General features: G+C 47.1%; 1 protein-coding gene across 1 annotated transcript in view; it reads left to right on the top strand.

Moving 5' to 3' along the window:
- LOC113625296 (multidrug resistance-associated protein 4-like) overlaps positions 1-19,128 on the top strand; it is a 167,319-nt gene that overhangs the window by 41,077 nt on the left and 107,114 nt on the right. The window contains 5 exon segments of the mRNA XM_027115725.1: positions 2,754-2,945; positions 10,765-10,859; positions 11,087-11,173; positions 17,472-17,498; positions 17,500-17,629. Of these exon segments, the coding sequence (XP_026971526.1) occupies positions 2,754-2,945; positions 10,765-10,859; positions 11,087-11,173; positions 17,472-17,498; positions 17,500-17,629 (531 nt within the window).

Raw genomic sequence — 19,128 nt, 5'->3', positions numbered from 1 at the left:
GAACACCCTATTCTGTTGTCCTGGCCTTGCCTATGGAAGGATTCTGCTCCACGCTGGGGTCGTTAGTAATTAGGACCTGTCGACTTAGGTCATGGGTGAGAGAGCCCTCGGAGTGGGAGGGGCACAGACGTTGGAGGTTTTGGGGAGAAGCTGCTTCTGAATGAAGGCCATGCTGGGTTGGGAGGCAGGAGATAGACATGAGCTCTGTAACCTGCTCCGCTATACAGCCAGGTGGGCAGGTGGGGGAGGTTTTCGGGGACCCAGGTCTCATTCATGAAATGATGGGACTTGGTCTCAGTCTTGAAGCTTTAAAATAAATGGTCCTGTGAGAGCCTCCAAATCTCCACCGGGCAGGGATTTCAAACGGTCTCTGTTACAGAGTGGGGCTCAGCTGATGATCAGATGATCATCCCTCAGACCGTCCTTGTTGAGTCAGTGCCCCCAGAGCCTGTATAATCAGGAGACAGTCCCCGGTACCCCTGCGCTGTCGAGTGCTGCCCCCTTCTGGTCACGGCGGAGCAGTGCCCGATCCTGAAGCCTGAACAGGGAGGGAACTCAGTGTCTGGCCCTGACAGACTGTGAAGGGCTGCAACGCGAAGCTGTTGTTTGTATGTGGCTCGTTGTTTTGTTGTCGTAACTGAGTGAAAGGTAGTAAAATGGGAACCCTAATAGGTGTCAGACAGGAAGAAAGGAATGGAGAAGCTTAAAAAATGTTTCTCATGTATTAAAATCTAGCCTCTTATTGATAGATTTGTAATACCTATAAAATCTGGGGCTAGTTTTTTTGGTGATGAAAAATAATTGTCATTTTTTTTTAGTATGTGAATGTTTTATAATTAGTTTAGTTCTTTCCAGCAAAATTTTTCATTTTGAAGATGATGCAGACTCTGCCTTTCGATCTTTTGGGCATTTTACTAATCAAGTGTAACCACTCTTTTTTTCTTTTTAAACATTAGCAGTTACTGACAGTTTTCTTAACACATGCATACACTCTTACGTCTCTCAGGAATACTACCTGTGATTGGCACGATGAGTACTTTGTCCTTCTCCCTCGCGTTGGACTGTGTGCTGTCGCAGGTGTCTTCATGTTTTTTGTTTTTCTTACAGTAGAAGTACTTTATTGCCCCTGTTTAGCCAGGACAGGTAATGCATGAAACATGTATAAATATGAGGCTTTATCACTCTGACCCATGATGTCATCATTAATTTTTTAATAGATTTTTAAAATTAATTTATTAATTTATATTTGGCTGTGTTGGGTCCCCTGCATTGGCAGGCAGATTCTTAACAACTACGCCACCAGGGAAGTCCCCATAATTAATTTCTTTATTCCCCATTTTTTGTTGCTGTTGGTGTTCAATTAGAGCTCTCGTGAAATTAGAGCTTTGACCGTTATTTGTAAGAGTTAATTTACCAAGAGTGACTTTATCCTACAAAGTGACCCTTTGCGTGCTGAGCGTTACTGAGATTCATTCTTTATCAAATGAAAATGGAGCGATTAGTGGAGATTTCAAATTATTTATTAGTAAAGGGCCAGGCATGTATGCACTTATGCTGCCACCTTGTGGAGATTAATGAAATAGACAGTTAAAACCAAGGGTCATAATGAAACCTTACAAATGATTAAAAACCTCATACTGAATATTCTATTAAGTACATTATTTTAATGAGCTAGTAAGCACGTTGTGTTTTCCTTCCTGGTGCTTCCTGTTACACAGTTGGGAACTGCTTGTCGGGACTTTGGACGTCTCAGTGAAGGAAATGGTTTATGGGACAGCTGTTCAGGACAGAATGAGACCGTGGGTACTTCTTTCTGTCACAGTGGGCCCTCCAGGAGGTCTGGAGGTTGTAATGGCTCTTCCGGGAAGCTCTGAGCATTTCCTCATGTGACTTGACGTGGTCCCGTCAGTGCACGTGTAGTGAGTGTGCAGCCATGTGCTGGAGCTAAAGATACAGACGTGAGCAAGCCGCAGACGCCTCTGCCCTCCAGAGGCAGCCAGGTTCTGGGGCGAGACAGACACGCAGGCAGATCATTTCAGCCCAGTGTGGTGAGCGCTGTGATGCTGTGGACACAGACGCGCCACCCCTGTGTGTTGTTAAAGATTTGAAGGACATGTGCACGTGCGCTTGGTCTGAAACAACAAAATACAGGAACCTAAACGTGGGATGTGTACACAAGAGGGGGATGTGTACACAAGAGGGGGATGACTTCCTTTATGACGGACTTTTGCTCTTTGGACACAACTCACTTCAGAGTTCTTTTAATAATTTTGGATATATTCTTCACACACTTCACACACTTGCTTTTAAGAGCAAGTATTTGTCAAGTAAAGGATACCTGGATGCAAGAACAGCTGCATTATACATCAGATACATGAAATACACGTTCTGCTGGGCTGCTCTGCTACTTAAGAATGTTAAACATTCTTAATTAGTCTTTGCTGAATAGAGCACTTTATTAATAATCCTTATCAGCCATTAGTTTACCTTGACCAATGGTGTTATTCTTCCTTTTTTTTTTTGTCCTGACTGCCTTAATCCTATTATAAACGAAAGGGTTTAGAATACTGTACCTAATCCTATTCCTTCAGAATAAGATTCTGAATGAAAGGGTTTAGAATCTTATTTTTTCGTTATTCTAAAGGAAAGGGTTCTATCGTTTATCAAGCGCCCAGGGTGGGGACAGTTGTTCTGCGGGGCGTGTCCGTCCCGAGTGCTGCCTGTTCACGCGTGTGTGTTGCCATCTGTTTCAGTCGTCACTGTTGAGTGCTGTGCTGGGGGAGCTGCCCCCGAGCCAGGGGCTGGTCAGCGTGCACGGGAGGATCGCGTATGTTTCTCAGCAGCCCTGGGTGTTTTCAGAAACTCTGAGGAGTAATATTCTATTTGGGAAGAAATATGAAAAAGAACGATATGAAAAAGTAATAAAGGCTTGTGCTTTGAAAAAAGTGAGTCATGACTTTTGAGTTGCATATATTCGAATTTCAAATAATGAGAGCGTTGGTTTAAACTACAAGGTTTGTTAAAAGTTTCTTTCAAATTTTGAAAGACCTTTTCATGTTGTTTAATACTTTCGTCTTCTGAGTGAATATGCACACACGTGTGTCACTATTTGAATCCTGATGTGATACCAACAATCATAGAATGTCTTTTTTGGGGGAGGGAGTTGTTTCACTTTGTGAAGTTTTATTCACTTTTAACTTCTCTTTTTAATGGGCAATTACAAAAATTTGTAAAAACTAGAGAGCGCAGTGTAATGAATACTCATGAACCCACCCCCAGCTTCAGCCAGGATCGGCTCGTGGCCAGTCTTGCTGTATCCCTACCCCTGCCCACTGCCGGCCCCACTCCCACCCCAGATTATTCTGAAGCAGGTCCTAGGCCTCAGATTAGTTCATCTGTAAACATTTCACTAGTTTTCTCTAAAAGATAGGAAAGCCTCTGGAAAAAAGTCGCCACGTTATTACACCTGAAAAGTAACCAAAATTCCTGAATATCGTCAACCTTCGAGTCCGTGTTTACATGTTGTTAATCATCTCACTGAGAAATCTCATTCGCTGGTGGTTTGAATCAGGCTCCACATAAGGTCTGCCCTCTGCGCTTTGTTGATGCCTCCTCCTTCCCTTTCAGTCTGTAGGTTTCTCTCTCCATTTTTGACTTGTGTTTTATTATTTAAGGAAAGCGGAACGCTTTAAAATTTCTTCTTATTATTGCATTGTTTCACTGGGGGAAAGGTTGTTTTCACAAATGGCATTGAGTTTCACAGAAAATGGCACCTGAAAACATTTAACTCTGTTGGGATTTAAATGAACTTAGTGAATGAATGATGAAAACTGAACTTATCTGATAGAATGTAATTTGGCAAAAAGAAAGAAAAATGTAAATACTGATAAATACGATGTTACTCTCTTGGATGATAAAAATCAGTGAATAATAGCATTAAAGGGCTCCCCCGGGGTCTGTTCAGTGCATTCTGGACGTCTGACTGCCCTTTTATGCTGCGAGGAAAAGGCTGGGACAGGCTTTCAAGGGCGAGGTGTTGAGGGCTCCAAACCCGCCTTGTGAGGAAAGAGTAATTCTGCTTGGACAATGGCTTGAACATCATAGATTGCATCAGTTGATGTGGACAGAACAGAATTGCTTGCTCGTTTAATGGGCTTCTATTTCTTTCTCCCAGGTTACTGTTAATGGGAGATTGTGCGTTTGCGGAAATGACATCAAGTTAGCAGTAATGAGCTAGGTTTTTGTTAAGTGGTATATATATTGTGGAAGAAAAGAAGGGGGAAAGCACATGTGTAACAGTGAGAACGGTAGCTCTCATTTATTCAGAGTCCACGTGCAAATCATTTTTCTGTCGCTCACAGACGCTCATGCGCGCACATAAAGAGTATATGGGTTATTAATGTTTTGTGAGTGTCCTCGATGTCACCACCCTCATTCTATAGTTGGTAAAACTGAGGCTTGGAGAGATGAAACAGCTGCCCCCAACATTTGCACCTCACGTTCAGTCTGTCCCTGCATGACTCTAGACTCCATGCTTTTCCACAGTGTCATGCTGCCTCTCAAATGAAGAAATTTAAAAGAAGGAGCTTTTTAAACAGCACGTGATGGATGAAGCTAAGGTTGAATGTGGAATAAGCAGATCTCAGACATTTCCTCTTTACCTTTAATCACGTCCAGCTCCCGATTCCCAGATCATACTCTAGAGACCTAGGCCAGTGTGTGGGTGTTTCTTTCACGACCTTGCCTTTCGGTGACGCTCAGCCCTGTCTTTCCCCCCAGCATTTGAGCATCTCTGGAGAAAAGCAGGTGTTGAGATAGGGGCTGCCGTTCAGCGTTTTCGCCGGCGGCTAAGGCTTTGCCCCAGCCCCGTGGGGTGATGGGACCAGTAACTCGGGCCGTGTCCTGGGGCTTCACCCACCCTCGGGTGTCCCTGCGGCACAGACTCTGGTGGGAAGGGCCCCTGTGGGATTGGGCTGCACAGCGATTCTTCTGTACGTGATGTGAGGTTTATAAGCACGGACTGCTCTCCTGTTGTGCTGCGTGGTCGGGACATAGACTTGGGCCCCTCGTGCCCATTCCCTCCTTGGCAGGAAGGGAGGCCCAGGGCGGAGAAGGAGCGGAGAGCGGAGTCCTGGCCCCGGCTTCGTCACTTGCCTGCTGTCACTTTGGACACGTCCTGCTTCCTGCCTGGGCCTCTGACGTTTCTGCAGCAAAATGAGGGCCTTGGGTCAGAGGGTTTCCAAGAGGTTTCGCTGCTGCTCTGAAATGTCGTCTATGACTCTGATTAGCAAGGGGTCAGCAAGGTCTTTACGACACCTGGGAACCACTTAATGAGTAATGAGATCCTCTGCTTATCTCCTTCTGGAATCCCTGTGTCAGTGGATGGGCCTAAGACAGTCACAGATAATAGTGGCATTCTGGAATTATTTTGGCCTGTAGATACAGAGACTGCACAGGTAGTAGAAAAGCCTTGGCCTTTGGAGAGAAACAGTCTTGGGTGGTAACTCCAGGTATATGTCTGTTTCCTCTCTTATTAAATGGGGGAGGTGTGGGATTACTGTAAAGGCTACGGGCAGTGCCTATAAAATGCAAATATGCCAGGTTTCTAGTAAATGGTAGCTATTGTTACTCTTATAGCCCTTTTCTCTACATCCATACATATGTGCTGTAGGTGCATATAAATATAATAAAGGTTTCTCCTTACAGATCTCCTTACCTCCCACTTCCCACAAATCCTGCAACATTTCTTGTATTACATATGTTAATAACAACACAGATGTATTATACTAGGTCTAGTTAACGTAATTACATATGTTAATAATAATATAAATGCATTATACTATATCTAGTTGAAGTAAACATTAAAGTTCATTGAGCTGAAAACTTTTCTGTAACAAAATAGAGAGATAAGATGTAATCACATTTGGCAACATCGATTCAGGCTGATGACATCAACTCCAAGGCCCAGGAGTCAGAAGGCTCAGGGATTGGGTCTCAGGGTCTCTGTTGACCAGGTGTGTGATTTCGGTTGATTGTCTGAACCTTACAAGCCTGTTTCTTCATCTGTAAAGTGGCGATAATAATACTGTCAACCTCATGAGGTTGTTTTGAGGATGAAATGCAGTAATGATTTTAAAGCACCTGATTGCTAGGGATGTAACAAGCATTCTATAAATGTTAGAGTGATTTTGAAAATAAATTAGCTATTAATTATAAGCTCAGCTAGTTTTTGGCAGAATCACATCCATAAAATGTGACATGTAAGAAGGAAGGTATCTGAGTATTTAACTTCCATTTTTGAGTTGATATTTATATAGGTGCTCTGCACATAGTACATTATATAAACCGACAATAAAAATATTCTGTTACCATAACACAGGTAATATAGTATGTCACATTTGTCTGCATATTATCTTCAGCCACTTGAAGGCTCTTAAAAACTTTCAGGCGATACATATTTAAAGGTATCACAGTGATAAAGTCTAGTTTAATATTTTCTCACATAGATCGCTTGAGTTTACAAACCCCTCTTGGGTGCCCACAAGCTTGTCCTTTTATTTCATATTTACCACATTCCTGCCAACTTGGACATTTTCACATTGCCTTGACAGTCATAAAATAATAAGTTTATTGATACTTCCTCATCTAGGTATAGGGGCCTTCAAGTCTTGAATTATTTCAGTATTGCCTTCATTTCAAATATACTTTTCAGTCACCACTTGGATAGCATGATGTGAAAGAGCAGAAGGCTATGAACTGCCGTGAGCTTGGTTCAGATTCCAGCTCTTCTGTTTAAAAGCTGACAGTCCTCAGACCAACGATGTAACCTCACTTAGTCTCAGTTTCCTCATCTGTGAAATGGGGCCAGTACTTACTGTGCAGCTTGTTGTGAGGATTAGAGATAATCTGTATCAGGTTTCAGAACAGTGCTTGGTGCACAGAGCTTCCCCACTCCAGGAGCTGAGAGAAGGTCCTTCATGAAAGATGTAAGCAAAGCCTTAGGAACCCAGCAGGAAAAGAGACGACTCCAGGATGGTTTCATGGAAGAGTGTGTTTGGGCTGAGCCTGGAAAGATGGGCAGGATATTGACAGGCTGTGCGAGGAGGGCCAATTCCAAATGGAAGAAAAACTGTGAAGAAAGGCAGAGGCCTCCTGCTGTTTGACTCTGGAACCCAGCCCTCCTCTGCCAGGACCTCACATCTGTCTCTGCTCACACAGTCTCTGCTCCGTGATGTTTCTACTGTAAGTCTCCACCATCGCTGAAGGGCCCTCGATGTGCTTCAGGACGGGTGGCGTCAAACGAGCGTCGCCATTTCCTTGTGTTTCTCTAGTCTATGTACTGCTTTTCAGTGCAAATTGGTGAAATTTAACTGAAAGGTAACAATTCCTCCAGTGGGAGGAACTATAATATATGCTCAACTCAGGCTTTTCCCTTTAACCTAATTGGAAAATGGTGGCTGGGAAATTAGCCTGACTTGGATTTTACTTCAAATCCTTTGAAATGGTTTTCCCATTTGGGGCTGGTCCATAAATAATTTGCAGAGTAAATAACACACTTGAAGTCCTACTACCAGACTCAGAGAGCCTGTTTCATATGGCCTAACTGTGCTAAATGAAAGAGTAGATTTAAGTGCCTCTTCTAGAATGTGGTGAAGATTGCTGTGCTATAGCTAGGTGCAATTTTGAGAAGGAAACCAAAATGACATAAAATCAAGGCATAAAATCTAAGTGGAACAGTTTGCAAGGACTGTCAACAGTGAAACGGAGGCTAAGCAACTGTGTGTGCGCACGTGTGCGTGTGTTTAAGGCTGGAAACCTATCTTAAAATGGCTCATTGTTTTTCGTGAAAACCAAAAGCAAGAGATGGTATAAACTTCTGAGCCTAACAAAGAAATAATGTAAAATAATGATGAATTTTCACGACAGAGCAATTGCTCCCTTTCATTTGATGCAACCCAGTGAGGGTACAGGGGACCTGTGTGTGCCTGTGTGTCTTTCTGGCTGTCAGGGAGGGTTATGATGGAGATGGTATTTCTCTTCTTCTTAGGGTCATGTGATTTCCCTGTTGTGATTCACACTGTGAATGGGGTCCCACTGTTGGTTTGATGAGAAAATAGGGATAAGTCACCAGTAGCAAGTTACAATCAATTCATGTCCTTTTTCCACTTACAGACGGTGTTCATACACTTCTTTTTTTTTTTTTAAACATCTTTATTGGAGTATAATTGCTTTACAATGTTGTGTTAGTTTCTGCTGTATAACAAAGTGAATCAGCTATACATAATACATATATCCCCATATCTCCTTCCTCTTGCGTCTCCCTCCCACCCTCCCTATCCCACCCCTCTAGGTGGTCACAAAGCACTGAGCTGATCTCCCTGTGCTATGCAGCTGCTTCCCACTAGCTATCTATTTTACATTTGGTGGTATATATTAGTCCATGCCACTCTCTCACTTCATCCCACCTTACCCTTCCCCCTCTCCGTGTCCTCAAGTCCAGGACAGGAATAAAGATGTAGAGAATGGACTTGAGGAAATACATTTCTTTTTTTTAAAAAATTAATTTATTTATTTTTGCGGTGTTGGGTCTTCGTTTCTGTGCGAGGGCTTTCTCTAGTTTTGGCAAGCGGGGGCCACTCTTCATTGCGGTGCGCGGGCCTCTCACTGTCGCGGCCTCTCTTGCTGGGGAACACAGGCTCAAGACGCACAGGCTCAGTACTTGTGGCTCACGGGCCCGGTTGCTCCGCGGCATGTGGGATCCTCCCAGACCAGGGCTCAAACCTGTGTCCCCTGCACTAGCAGGCAGATTCTCAACCACTGCGCCACCAGGGAAGCCCAAGACTCTTCTTTTGATTCTCACAGCATCCTTGAGTTTACTGACTCTTGTTTCTGCAGCACATTCTGTAGAAGAGGGAAATGAGACTTAGGGAGATCAAACAACTTGTTTATCATGGAGGCCCCAGTGTGCCACTTGCTTTCTCCCCAAATTTGCTGAAGTAGAGACAAAGAAATGAGGGCTTCATCTGCAGAAAGATAGTGCTGTGTATCCTAGGTTGATGCCTGAGGGGTTTAGTAGATGACAAACTCCCCACAAACTCTGCTTGTCTGTGCCACGTTGTGTCCAGTGATAATTATAGGCAATCTAAGTAAAGGTTTCTAATATAACACTGTGTAACTTAAATCTGGTTGTAATCTTGTCATTTGGGGGATATTCTTGTCATCTTTTCTTTTTTTCCCAGGTACTCTGATTGGTCTACTTACTTCTTAAATAATATTCAAATAGAACTTTTGATAGATTCCCAGATCCTCAAGTCAAATCTTCACATCCTTCTTAAACTTGAGTTTTTCTTGCTTCCACGGACAGGCACCTACTTGTTCCAGCTGATCTGCTTGGTGTCCCTCGAGCACACTATTTGCTTCGCTTTGTCTTTCCTGCCCAGCTGCTCTTCTCCCATTTCTTGTATAGACCTTGTCTGTCACTCTGTCAGTATGTCTTAAGTATCACTGTGAAGACAGAGGTCAGGTGTTATCCCTTCTCTGAAAGTGGGAAGCTGAGGCCGAGATCAGCAAGATGTCCAGTTTAAGACACACTTATTCCTTGATTAAAAAAAAGTCCTGTGCCTTCACCAGCCTGGGACACCAGCCCTCACACTTGGGCCTCTAGCACAGACCTTCCCACTTGCATATCCAGCTGCACTGTGACATCACCAAGAGGTCATCTCATTGTCCACAAGCGAAGTCTCCTAAACCTGCGTCCACCATCTTCCCCAACCCAGTAAATGGAGACCCTGTTCTTCCCCTTCCTCATGCCCCACACAACACAGTCCTCTTCTCTTACCTCCTACACCTGTCCCATCGCAGGCCTTATAGACTCCACCTTCCCAGTGTGTGTGGAGTGTGTGATGCTGTCTCTCCGTCCTCACTTCTCCCACTCTGGTCCTGGCCACCGTCATCTCTCACCTAGGTTACTGCCGTGGCCTCCTAACTGGTGTCCTCTCTCACCCTCCCCCCTTACTGTCTGTTCTCCACAAAGAGGCAGAAGTGATTCCTTAAAAGTCTCAGACTGTGTCAGGCCCCCCATTCCCCTCCCCCTTTTACTGGGCTGACACCAGGGCTCCTCCTGCCCTGACTCTGCCCTCGTTCTCCTCATTCTCACTCTGCTTCTGCTCTCCGGGCCTCCTTGCTTGGCCCGGGACACCTTGGCCGTCTGCCCCATAGCCTTTGTACTCGCTCACTGCTCTGTGCGGAGCACCCTCTCCAGGTCAGTGTAAGACTCTTCACCCTCCAGAACATCTGCTCCAACCCCGTCTGAACAGGGCCCTTCTCGACCCCAGTAGTGACTCACTTTCCCTCCTTTACTCCCTATCCCCCTAAGTAGGCTTCTTTTTTCTTCTAGTCCTTAGTACTTGCACTCATGTTAATTTTCCATCTCCCACCGTGGAAAGCGTCTCTAGGGACTATGTTTCCTCATGGCTGAATTCACTGTGCCCGGAACAGTGCCTGGCATATAGTCGATCCTCAATAAGTATCTGTTAAAATGACCTAATGCATAAATGCTGTGAAAAACTACAGAATGTAAACACACGAAGAACCCCGAGAGATGTGTTTTAAAATGTTTAAAGTTACGGTTTAGTCACTATGAAATGTACCCATTGCTTTTGATCAAATACTTGTATGAAGAACTAATGCTAAAAAAGGTTAGGATGGCAGGAGGAGAACACATTTGAAATCTTTCTCTTTTTCCCCTTTTCTGTCTCCATGTAGGATTTACAGCTTTTGGAGGATGGAGACCTAACCGCGATAGGAGACCGGGGAACCACGCTGAGTGGAGGCCAGAAAGCCCGGGTCAACCTCGCCAGGTAAATGGCGTTTCAGTTGCCTTCCTGCCCCTCCCTCCTCCATGGCTCCTAGTGGAAGCGAGCACGCAGACCTCGCTCACCGGGTGGGCCCTGTGTGAAGCAGGGTCTTGGCCCTTTTCCATGGGCTCTTGGAATGAATAATGACTTGTTGGACACCATCTTGATTCAAAGATGGGACACAGGGAGCTTGAAGCGTCCTTCTCCTGACATCTCTCTACGTTTCCTAGAGCCGTGTATCAGGATGCAGACGTCTACCTCCTGGACGATCCGCTCAGTGCAGTAGATGCAGAAGTGAGCAGGCACCTGTTCGAGCTGTGAGTTTGCTCCTGTTTTCTATCATTTCTGCTTTCCAGGAACCCCGCAGAGATCAGGGAAGAGAGCTCAGGAGGGCGTTTGTGCTTCAGGAGACTCGGCTCATTCTGCCCTGGTGTCCCTGTCCCCCCTCCCTTCCCTCCACAGCAGATCCGTCCTAGAGAACTTTTGCATGAGGATGGGGTCAAGACAGGAAAATGCAGAAGGAGCTTGCAGTGTGTGGAGTCAGGGAGTCTGTGCTTAAGGGAGCTGAGGAACAGATGGCAGATTTCCCCCTGCTACTTGCAGTTAATAACCAGACACTGTCGATGGATCCAGACCCCAGCAGTAAGAAAGATGATGTATGGATTTTAAATTGGAGAATAGGACTTGGTAACCTGGTACTTGGCTGCCGGTCCTTTTCCTCCATCATTTGTTGAAGGCATGTCAGAAGTGAAGTTTCCAGTACTGACATAGGGCTTCCATGGAAAGGCCTTGTTGGTTTACGCTTATTATTCTGTCTGTTTGGAAATACTTAATACGGTCTAGAATTTAAGAATGAGTTATTCCACATCTAAGTATGGCTTCAGTCATTTAATATTGCTTCATGTGTGCTTATTAGAATTAATACTTAGACCCACAGTGCACGGTTAACTTGAATTTGTAACTAGGTATCTAGAGTCTGGCCGAAATCCTGACTTTCACTTGGAGTTTCTGGAATTTGTTGTCAGTGGCTCTTGTTTGGCCACGGAACCCCAGAAGCAGAACAGCTCTGATGCTTTTCTGTGTATCATGTGTCCTAACACACGCTGACTGAGGCCTCTGTGGAGTCTAGACTGGCCTCTTCGAAAGCCTCGTGAATTTGCTTTTTCTGAAACGCCACCCACATCTACCCCACGGTTAGTTACCTTGCTGTTCACCTTGTTAAAGCCAACGAGCCCTTCCAGCTGCACTTATTAAAGTCCTACTGTGTGCACTGAGGTCCATGCCCTTACAGAGGCTATTGTTCAAAACCTCTCAGTTTACAGAGGAGAACAGTGAGCCAGGAGAGGGGAAGGACCCACACGGGGCAGAATAAGGGAGACCGAGACGTTCAGCTCTCATTTCTGCCTCTAAGGAATCTGTCTCTATGGAGCTTGTTAAGACAGATGCCTGGGAAAGGTCAGCAGAGTCGCGGTTTAGAGGGTTTGGATATAGGATGGTAGATGCTAAGTGGAAGTAGAAGTGGGCAGCTGTAGGCTTTCAGGTGAAGTTGGAAAGCTCCCTGTGCACTGGCCTTAGCGGGAAGTGCCCTGTGGGCCTGCAGGCTGGAAGGGTTTGTGGAGGCTGAGAATAGGATTCAGTTCCTTTTGCTAAAGGAATAGTAGAAGCACAGGTGTAGAGGTAGGAAGAAGCAAGGCTGTGAGAAGGACAGCAGGCATGTCCTCGCCTGGAGAATGCAGGTCCTACAGCAAAGAGAAGCTATTTGGAAATTCTCGCTGTCAGTCCCTCTGTTAGTTTGCTAGGGCTCTGTCTGTCCAGGCTGCTCTCACAGGAGACCATAGACTGGGTGGTTTATAAATAACAGAAATTTGTCTCACAGTTCTGGAGGCTGGGGAAGCCCGAGGGCAGGGTGCTGGCAGATCTGGTGTCTGGTGAGGGCCCGATTCCTGTGTGTTCATGTGGTGGAAGGGGTGAGGGAGCTGTGTGGGTCCCTTTTATGAGGGCACTAATCCCATTCATGAAGGCTCTACACTCATGACCTGTTCACCTCCCAGCTGCCCCATCTCCAGTACCTTCACAGTGGGGATTAGGTTTAATGTGTATGACATTTGAGGACACAGCCTTGTCTATAGCAGGCTGTCACAGATGCGGGGGCGGGGAGCTTAAACAATAGAAATCAGTGTTCTCACAGTTCTGGAAGCTAGAAGTCCAAGATCAAGGTGTGGACTTCTGTTGGCACCCTCCTCACTGTGTCCTGTCTTTTCCTCTGGTCTTTCCTCTCTTCACATGCACCCCTGTGTCTCTGTCCTTACGTCTCAGTCTCTTCTAAGGACACCAGTCAGATTGGATTAGCCCCACCCTAATTAAGAATAACAATTACCTCTGTAAAGGCCCTGACACCAAATTCTAAGGTACTGGCAGCTACGGTGTCAACAGGTGACTTTGGGGAGACACGATTGATTTACAGCAGGTCTAGAATAGCAAAGTAGAGAGACTTGAGCAGAGCAGCAGTGTGAGAGCGAGACGGGGGAGGCAGCCCTGAGCTCTGGATACGAGGAGCTGGGATTCCACGTCCCCTAAGCAGGGGTCGGGGGCAGGTTCCACCAGAGTCAGTATGTACCTGTGCTTAGTGTTAAGGTGATGAAAGAGCTCTGCAGATGGATCGCAGCGATGGCTGCACGGCAGCGTGAGTGTACTTAGTGCCACTGAGGTGTGCGCTTAAAAACGGTTAAAATGGTAAATTCCACGTTACGTATATCTTAACCCACACAAAGTGCACGGTAGCATCGAATCTTTCAGCACTCGAGAGCAGGGCAGCCGGCACGTGGCATGGCCTCCAGCTCTCTGGACTGACTGCCTTTCCCACCCTCTCCCGATCGTCACTTGATGAATTTTCCCTTAGAGAAGTGTCTGTGTCTCGTCACGGGTCCAGTGACAGGCACTAGTGCTGTGACACAGGTTCCCCACTGCCACCCTCCTGGGTCTTGAGTAGCTCAGCCTCCCTGTTCCCAGCGCCCTGCCCTGCATTCACAGATGTCTGTCGCTCAGTCCTGTGTGTGTCTGCCCAAGTTCTCCATCACTCCAAGAATGGTTTCCGCTGGCCACTGCATTCATGTCACAGGGAGGAGAGAGGACGTGTTCTGATTGCCACGGATCTGTGTGCTTATACAGAGCCTCTCCCAAGTTCTTTTTCCAGCGCAGGAGGTGTTTATAGAGTCCTTTCCAACCTTTTGGATGTAATGACCTTGGATGTACACTTGATAGAAGCAGCCTTGTTCAGACTGTTGTTTGCTAATCAGAACCACATTCTCTGGGAAAACTTAGGGCAGGGAGCAGGAAGGCAGTTCAGGAAGTCACTCGGCAGCACCTGGAGGATGTTCTCGAGTTAGAAAATTGGATGGAACAGTGTGCTGTGAAGGATGGTGGTCGTGTCGAAGCTTAGTAATGGGGAGTGTTTTGTATTAAAAGTGAACGAAGTGCACTTCTGCTTGCTGTTGACAGTTTCCTTCAGTCATGAATCTATAGCCATTGTGAGTTTTCCAACTCTACGTTGTAAACCTTAAGTGGATTCTCTCACCTACAGAAGGTTAGAGCCTTAGGTGAACTGATGCAGTCTCACCTGTGTCCAGCTGTGGACCCCGTTTTGGTTCAGAGAGCCCCACGTCGGCAGACACCCCCGGCTCCTGCGTCACCAGCTCTTCGGGCCTGTCCTGGTCAGATGCCCACGCTGCTGTCCACGCAGTTCACCCTCTCTGCTCCAGCCCCTCACAGACCCCCCTCATGTTCAGGCTGCAGATCCAGGTCCTCAGACGGAGAACGAGCTCCTTTGCCATCTGCCCCCATCAGCCTTTCCAGCTGGCCCTCACACCCACTCGGCCTTCCAGCCGTGCCGGCTTTGTGACGGGCCCTTTCTCACACCTGTCTGTCTGTAGATAGTGCTCCCTCTGTGCCAGAGCCCCTGCCTTTCCCTCCTGTTCCTTCAGGGGGAGCCTGTGCCCTTCTGTCTTCCCACAGCCCTCGGTGGGTTGCACTTGACCATTCATCAGTCCTCCCCACCCCGCTATAAGCTGTGAATGCATGAAGACGCCTTAGCAGGGCATGTTCTGTCCCAGGACCCTTGGACCTGCTGTGCCTTCTTCTAGGGACGTTTCCCCAGATAGGCTCCCGTGTCACCCCCATCTAAGACAGCAGCCCCCCTTGCTTTCCTTCAGAGCACACATCACGGCCCGACAGTGCATTTTCTGTACTTGTTCAGTGTGTCCCTCTGTTCACGGTGCGGAGTAGCGTCTGCTTCCTTCACCTGTGGATGTAGGTCAAGCGCCTGGCACCTCAACACACCTCTGCTGATTGAAGGAATGAAGGTGGGACTCTGTCTTTCTCATTTGTATCCCCTCTACTATGGGGTGTGTCCCCTCTTAACACAGCCCTTATATAGGATTATATATAGGATTATAGGATCAACACAGCCCTTATATAGGAATAGCAGTTAAACAACTGGTTGCTGAATCAATCATTTTTATGGCATGACTTGGAAATCTTAATTCTAAAAACTAGAAAAATAGAGTATTTCCTAGAGATCTGGATAAAACGCATTATTTAGGAAAAATTTAAAGTCATCAACTAATCACTTCATTGTAATTATTTATATTACCTTATCTGTGATGGAATGTTAGGAAGAAAACATTCTGAAACTTGGGTAGCTCTGTCTTGGACATGGCAGCCCATTAGATTTGATTAACATCCACCTTCAGGGACTGTCGGCGGGTAATTTTGAATTAAGGAGAAACAGTTCCATGAAAAGCTTTAGTACTAAGACTGAAGACGGGTTTACTCAGTTAAGACACTTAGGTACAAAATCTGAACTAAGACATGTCAAAAGGTAAAAATAAGTCCATTTCGACATAATGGAGCGATGGTGTATGTGTCTACGTCCTGAGCTCTCGCTTCTGATCGCAGACCCAGTGTCCAGCGTGTCCCCTTAGGACTTTTCTGTCCTGAGTCCAGAGCACATGACCGCTCGTGGGTTAGGAGCAGTGCAGGCGGGGCTGACGTGTACTGAGCGGATTGGTGGTTTGATTTCTCAGAACATGTGGGTGAGTTGTCATTGGCCTTGTTTTGAGATGAAGACACTGAGGTGTAGTAGCTTGTCCGACGCTGTCAGGCTCGTGAGAGGGACTGAGCTGCAGTCTGCTGCCTCCAGACTCTGCACCTGGCTCACTCAGCAGGCTGAGCTGTGGCCCAGGTCCCTGAGGTTTGCTCTGCGAGGGGCTCGGGCACCCAGAGTACACGCCTGGAGCCCTGCCTGTGGTCACCGGGGCCCCGGACCCAGCTACTCGCTTCCCTGGAGGGGTCGTCGGCCCTTGTGGGATGAGCCTGGGGCTGAGTCCCTAGGGGTCTGCATTTAAAACGTGGAGCAGTCTGGGGGGTTACTGTAAACACACACGTAAGGTTGGATACCGAGGGTGTTTGTTGGGCCGCACCCCGCAGCCTGCAAGGCCTGTGTTTGCCCAGCTTAGACCTAAGAAAGAGCCCAGAGTCAGCGACGGAGACACGGATGGTTCAGTGGCCACGGCGAGCTTCCATGTCTGAAGCAAGGTCCTGGAGGGACACCCCACCGTGTGTGGTGGACATGGCAGCAGTCTGGCTTCCTGGCGGGGAGGCGGGGGAGAGGGAAGATGACCAGTTACAGGGGAATTGACCTCCGGCTGGCTCGTCGGTTACCATGGGAACCAGGGAAGGAGCACACCCCTCACTGCCCCTCTGGTAAGCATAGTGGAGCGTCCTGATCCAAAGCTAGAACAGTCATTAGCTGGGGCCTGGGGCAAGTGTGTAGGAAGGTCAGTCGTGTGATTGGGGTGTAGGTGAAGCAGGCACTGAGCAAGCAGGGGATGTACAGAGAGCAAGAGAACAGCCATCTCGGGGGGCCTGACCACACAGGGGTCTTGGCTATAGAGAATTGCTATGTCTTTGAGCTGTTGGATAATTTCCACTGTGATTTGTGCCGTCTGGATTCTGTTCTTTCATCTTCCTATTTGGAAGGTGTTCAGTCCTAATGAAAAAGGATTTGCTTCCTGGACGGGACTGGGAATGTCGTAGAGACTGACGGAGGCCACGCTAGCATTCATTTTCTATCTAATATTATCTGGGAAGAAGTGTCTAGAAAATGCGTTCTGGCAAAGGTTACCAAGAATCTGTTCATTTTTTTGTTGTTAATATGTATATCATATGTCACAAATAATCAGAAAACTAAGAAAAATGTACCCATTTTTATATGACACAAATCCGTCTTCTCCCATTCCCACAAGGTGATAAAATAGTGTTTTGGTTCAGTCAAGTTTTGGAATCTCAGTATTGCTCAATTGTTTTTCATTATGAAACATGTAAGTAATTGTTAAGCTGAGTCTTTGAAAGAAAAAAACCTTAGCTGTCGGTGCCTCTTTCACTGGATGGCTTTTTAGAATTTTTTAGCAGAGCTAGATTCAAGTTTGCTGCTGAATGAATTTGAGGCCTAGTCAGAATCATTGGCTTATATTTCAGTTTGTATTGTTTATACTGGTATTTAAACTACACATCTTTGACTGCTGTGTTGTCTTTGTCTCATTATGTTTCCAAATACAGGTTTTCAGCTTGGAGCACCCCACTAACGTGCTTTTGCACGCTGTACCTTTTACATTTGTCGGTGTGTTTGTCAAGCCTTGTATCAGAAGATCGCAATACTAGGGACTCATCAGTCGCAGTACCTAAAAGCTGCAAGTCAGATTCTGGTATTGAAAGATGTAAGTGGCTTCTAGAAGCCTGTGGAACTTGCTAGCACTCAGGTGTGTGGAAGGCCACACCTCCCAGCAGGCCACTCTCCTTGAGTTCATGGTAAACGGCCTCTTCTCCCTCAGTTTTATGCCCCCTTCTTCTCAGAGCTGGTATTCGTGCCTTTGAGGATGAATCCGAAGACCTGTAGAAATGTCACTGTTACACCCTAGGCCACATACACCCTAACGTATGTGAAAGTGCTGCTGCAGAGTTACTGAATTATCACTGTTCTAGTGAAATTTATTAAGGGTAACGATGCTATTTTATTTAGAACTGTTTGTGTCCCCTTTCCACAACTTAAGTCAAAGAGTATTAGTATTTGGAAATTAGAGATACTAAGACCTGTTTGTATCCATGTGATTGTCATGCTTGCTTTGCCTGAAGAGTACCTTCCATTAACACCCGAAGGGAGGTGAGCACCCCAGTCAGAGACGCCCACGCTGCTGCTGTAGCCAGTTGCTGGTCTCACTGCCCCACACCCGTGAGAGCCTGTGCGGCGGTAGGACAAGGCCCTGCCTTCGTGGGGCTTCTGTTCTTATGGGGACAGATGTGATGAAAGAGAGAGGGGGTGGGGCTGATATCCTGACTCTCTGGGGAGCTGGTGCCTCTCGGGCCTGAGGGACATGAAGGTGCGGGCCATCCAGGCACCTGGGGGAGGGGGGTCCTAAGGAAGGAGCTGAGCTGGCAGGTTGGAGGAATGGCAGGAAGGCCAGGGTGTCTGAGGAGAGGGTGCAGGGAGCCGTGGAGGGCGCTGGTCTCTGAGCAGTGGGCGGCGGGCCAGGAAGTGGGATGGAAGCCACTGGACGGTCCAGAGCAGGGGAGTGATGTGGTCTGACGTGAGATTTAAAAGATTCCTCTGGGGCTTCCCTGGTGGCGCAGTGGTGGAGAGTCCGCCTGCCGATGCAGGGGACACGGGTTCGTGCCCCGGACCGGGAAGATCCCACATGCCGCCGAGCGGCTGGGCCCGTGAGCTATGGCCGCTGACCTGCGCGTCCGGAGCCTGTGCTCCGCAACGGGAGAGGCCACAGCAGTGAGAGGCCCGCGTACAGAAAAAAAAAAAAAAAAGATTCCTCTGATGTTCACTGGAGGGGCGACAGCAAAACTGTTAGAAGTCTCAGTACAGTTGAGAAGACAGAGGTGTGGGCTCAGGCTAGTGTGTCAGTTTCAGGAGCTGCCATAACAAAGTACTGCAAACTGGGCAGCGTAAAGCAACAGAAATGTATCTTCTCACTGCTCTGGAGGCTGCAAGTCCCAAATCAAGGTGCTGGCAGGGCCGTGCGCTCCCTGAAGGCTCTAGGGGAGAATCCGCCCTTCCAGCCTCTGGGCTTCACCGGCCTTCCTTGGGGTTCCTTGGCTTACAGCTGCAGGACTGTAGTCTCTGCCTCTGATGTCACGTGGCCATTGTCCCCGTGTCTGTCTGAGTCTCTGCTCTTCTCAGAAGGACATCAGTCATATTGGATTTAGGGCC

The sequence above is a fragment of the Aethalodelphis obliquidens genome, unplaced genomic scaffold (assembly GCF_003676395.1).
Source record: "Aethalodelphis obliquidens isolate GAN/ISIS:26980383/991018 unplaced genomic scaffold, ASM367639v1 scaffold15, whole genome shotgun sequence".
Lineage (NCBI taxonomy): Eukaryota > Metazoa > Chordata > Mammalia > Artiodactyla > Delphinidae > Aethalodelphis > Aethalodelphis obliquidens.
The sequence above is the reverse complement of the archived record's forward strand: the minus strand, read 5'-3'. Positions and strand labels throughout refer to the sequence as shown.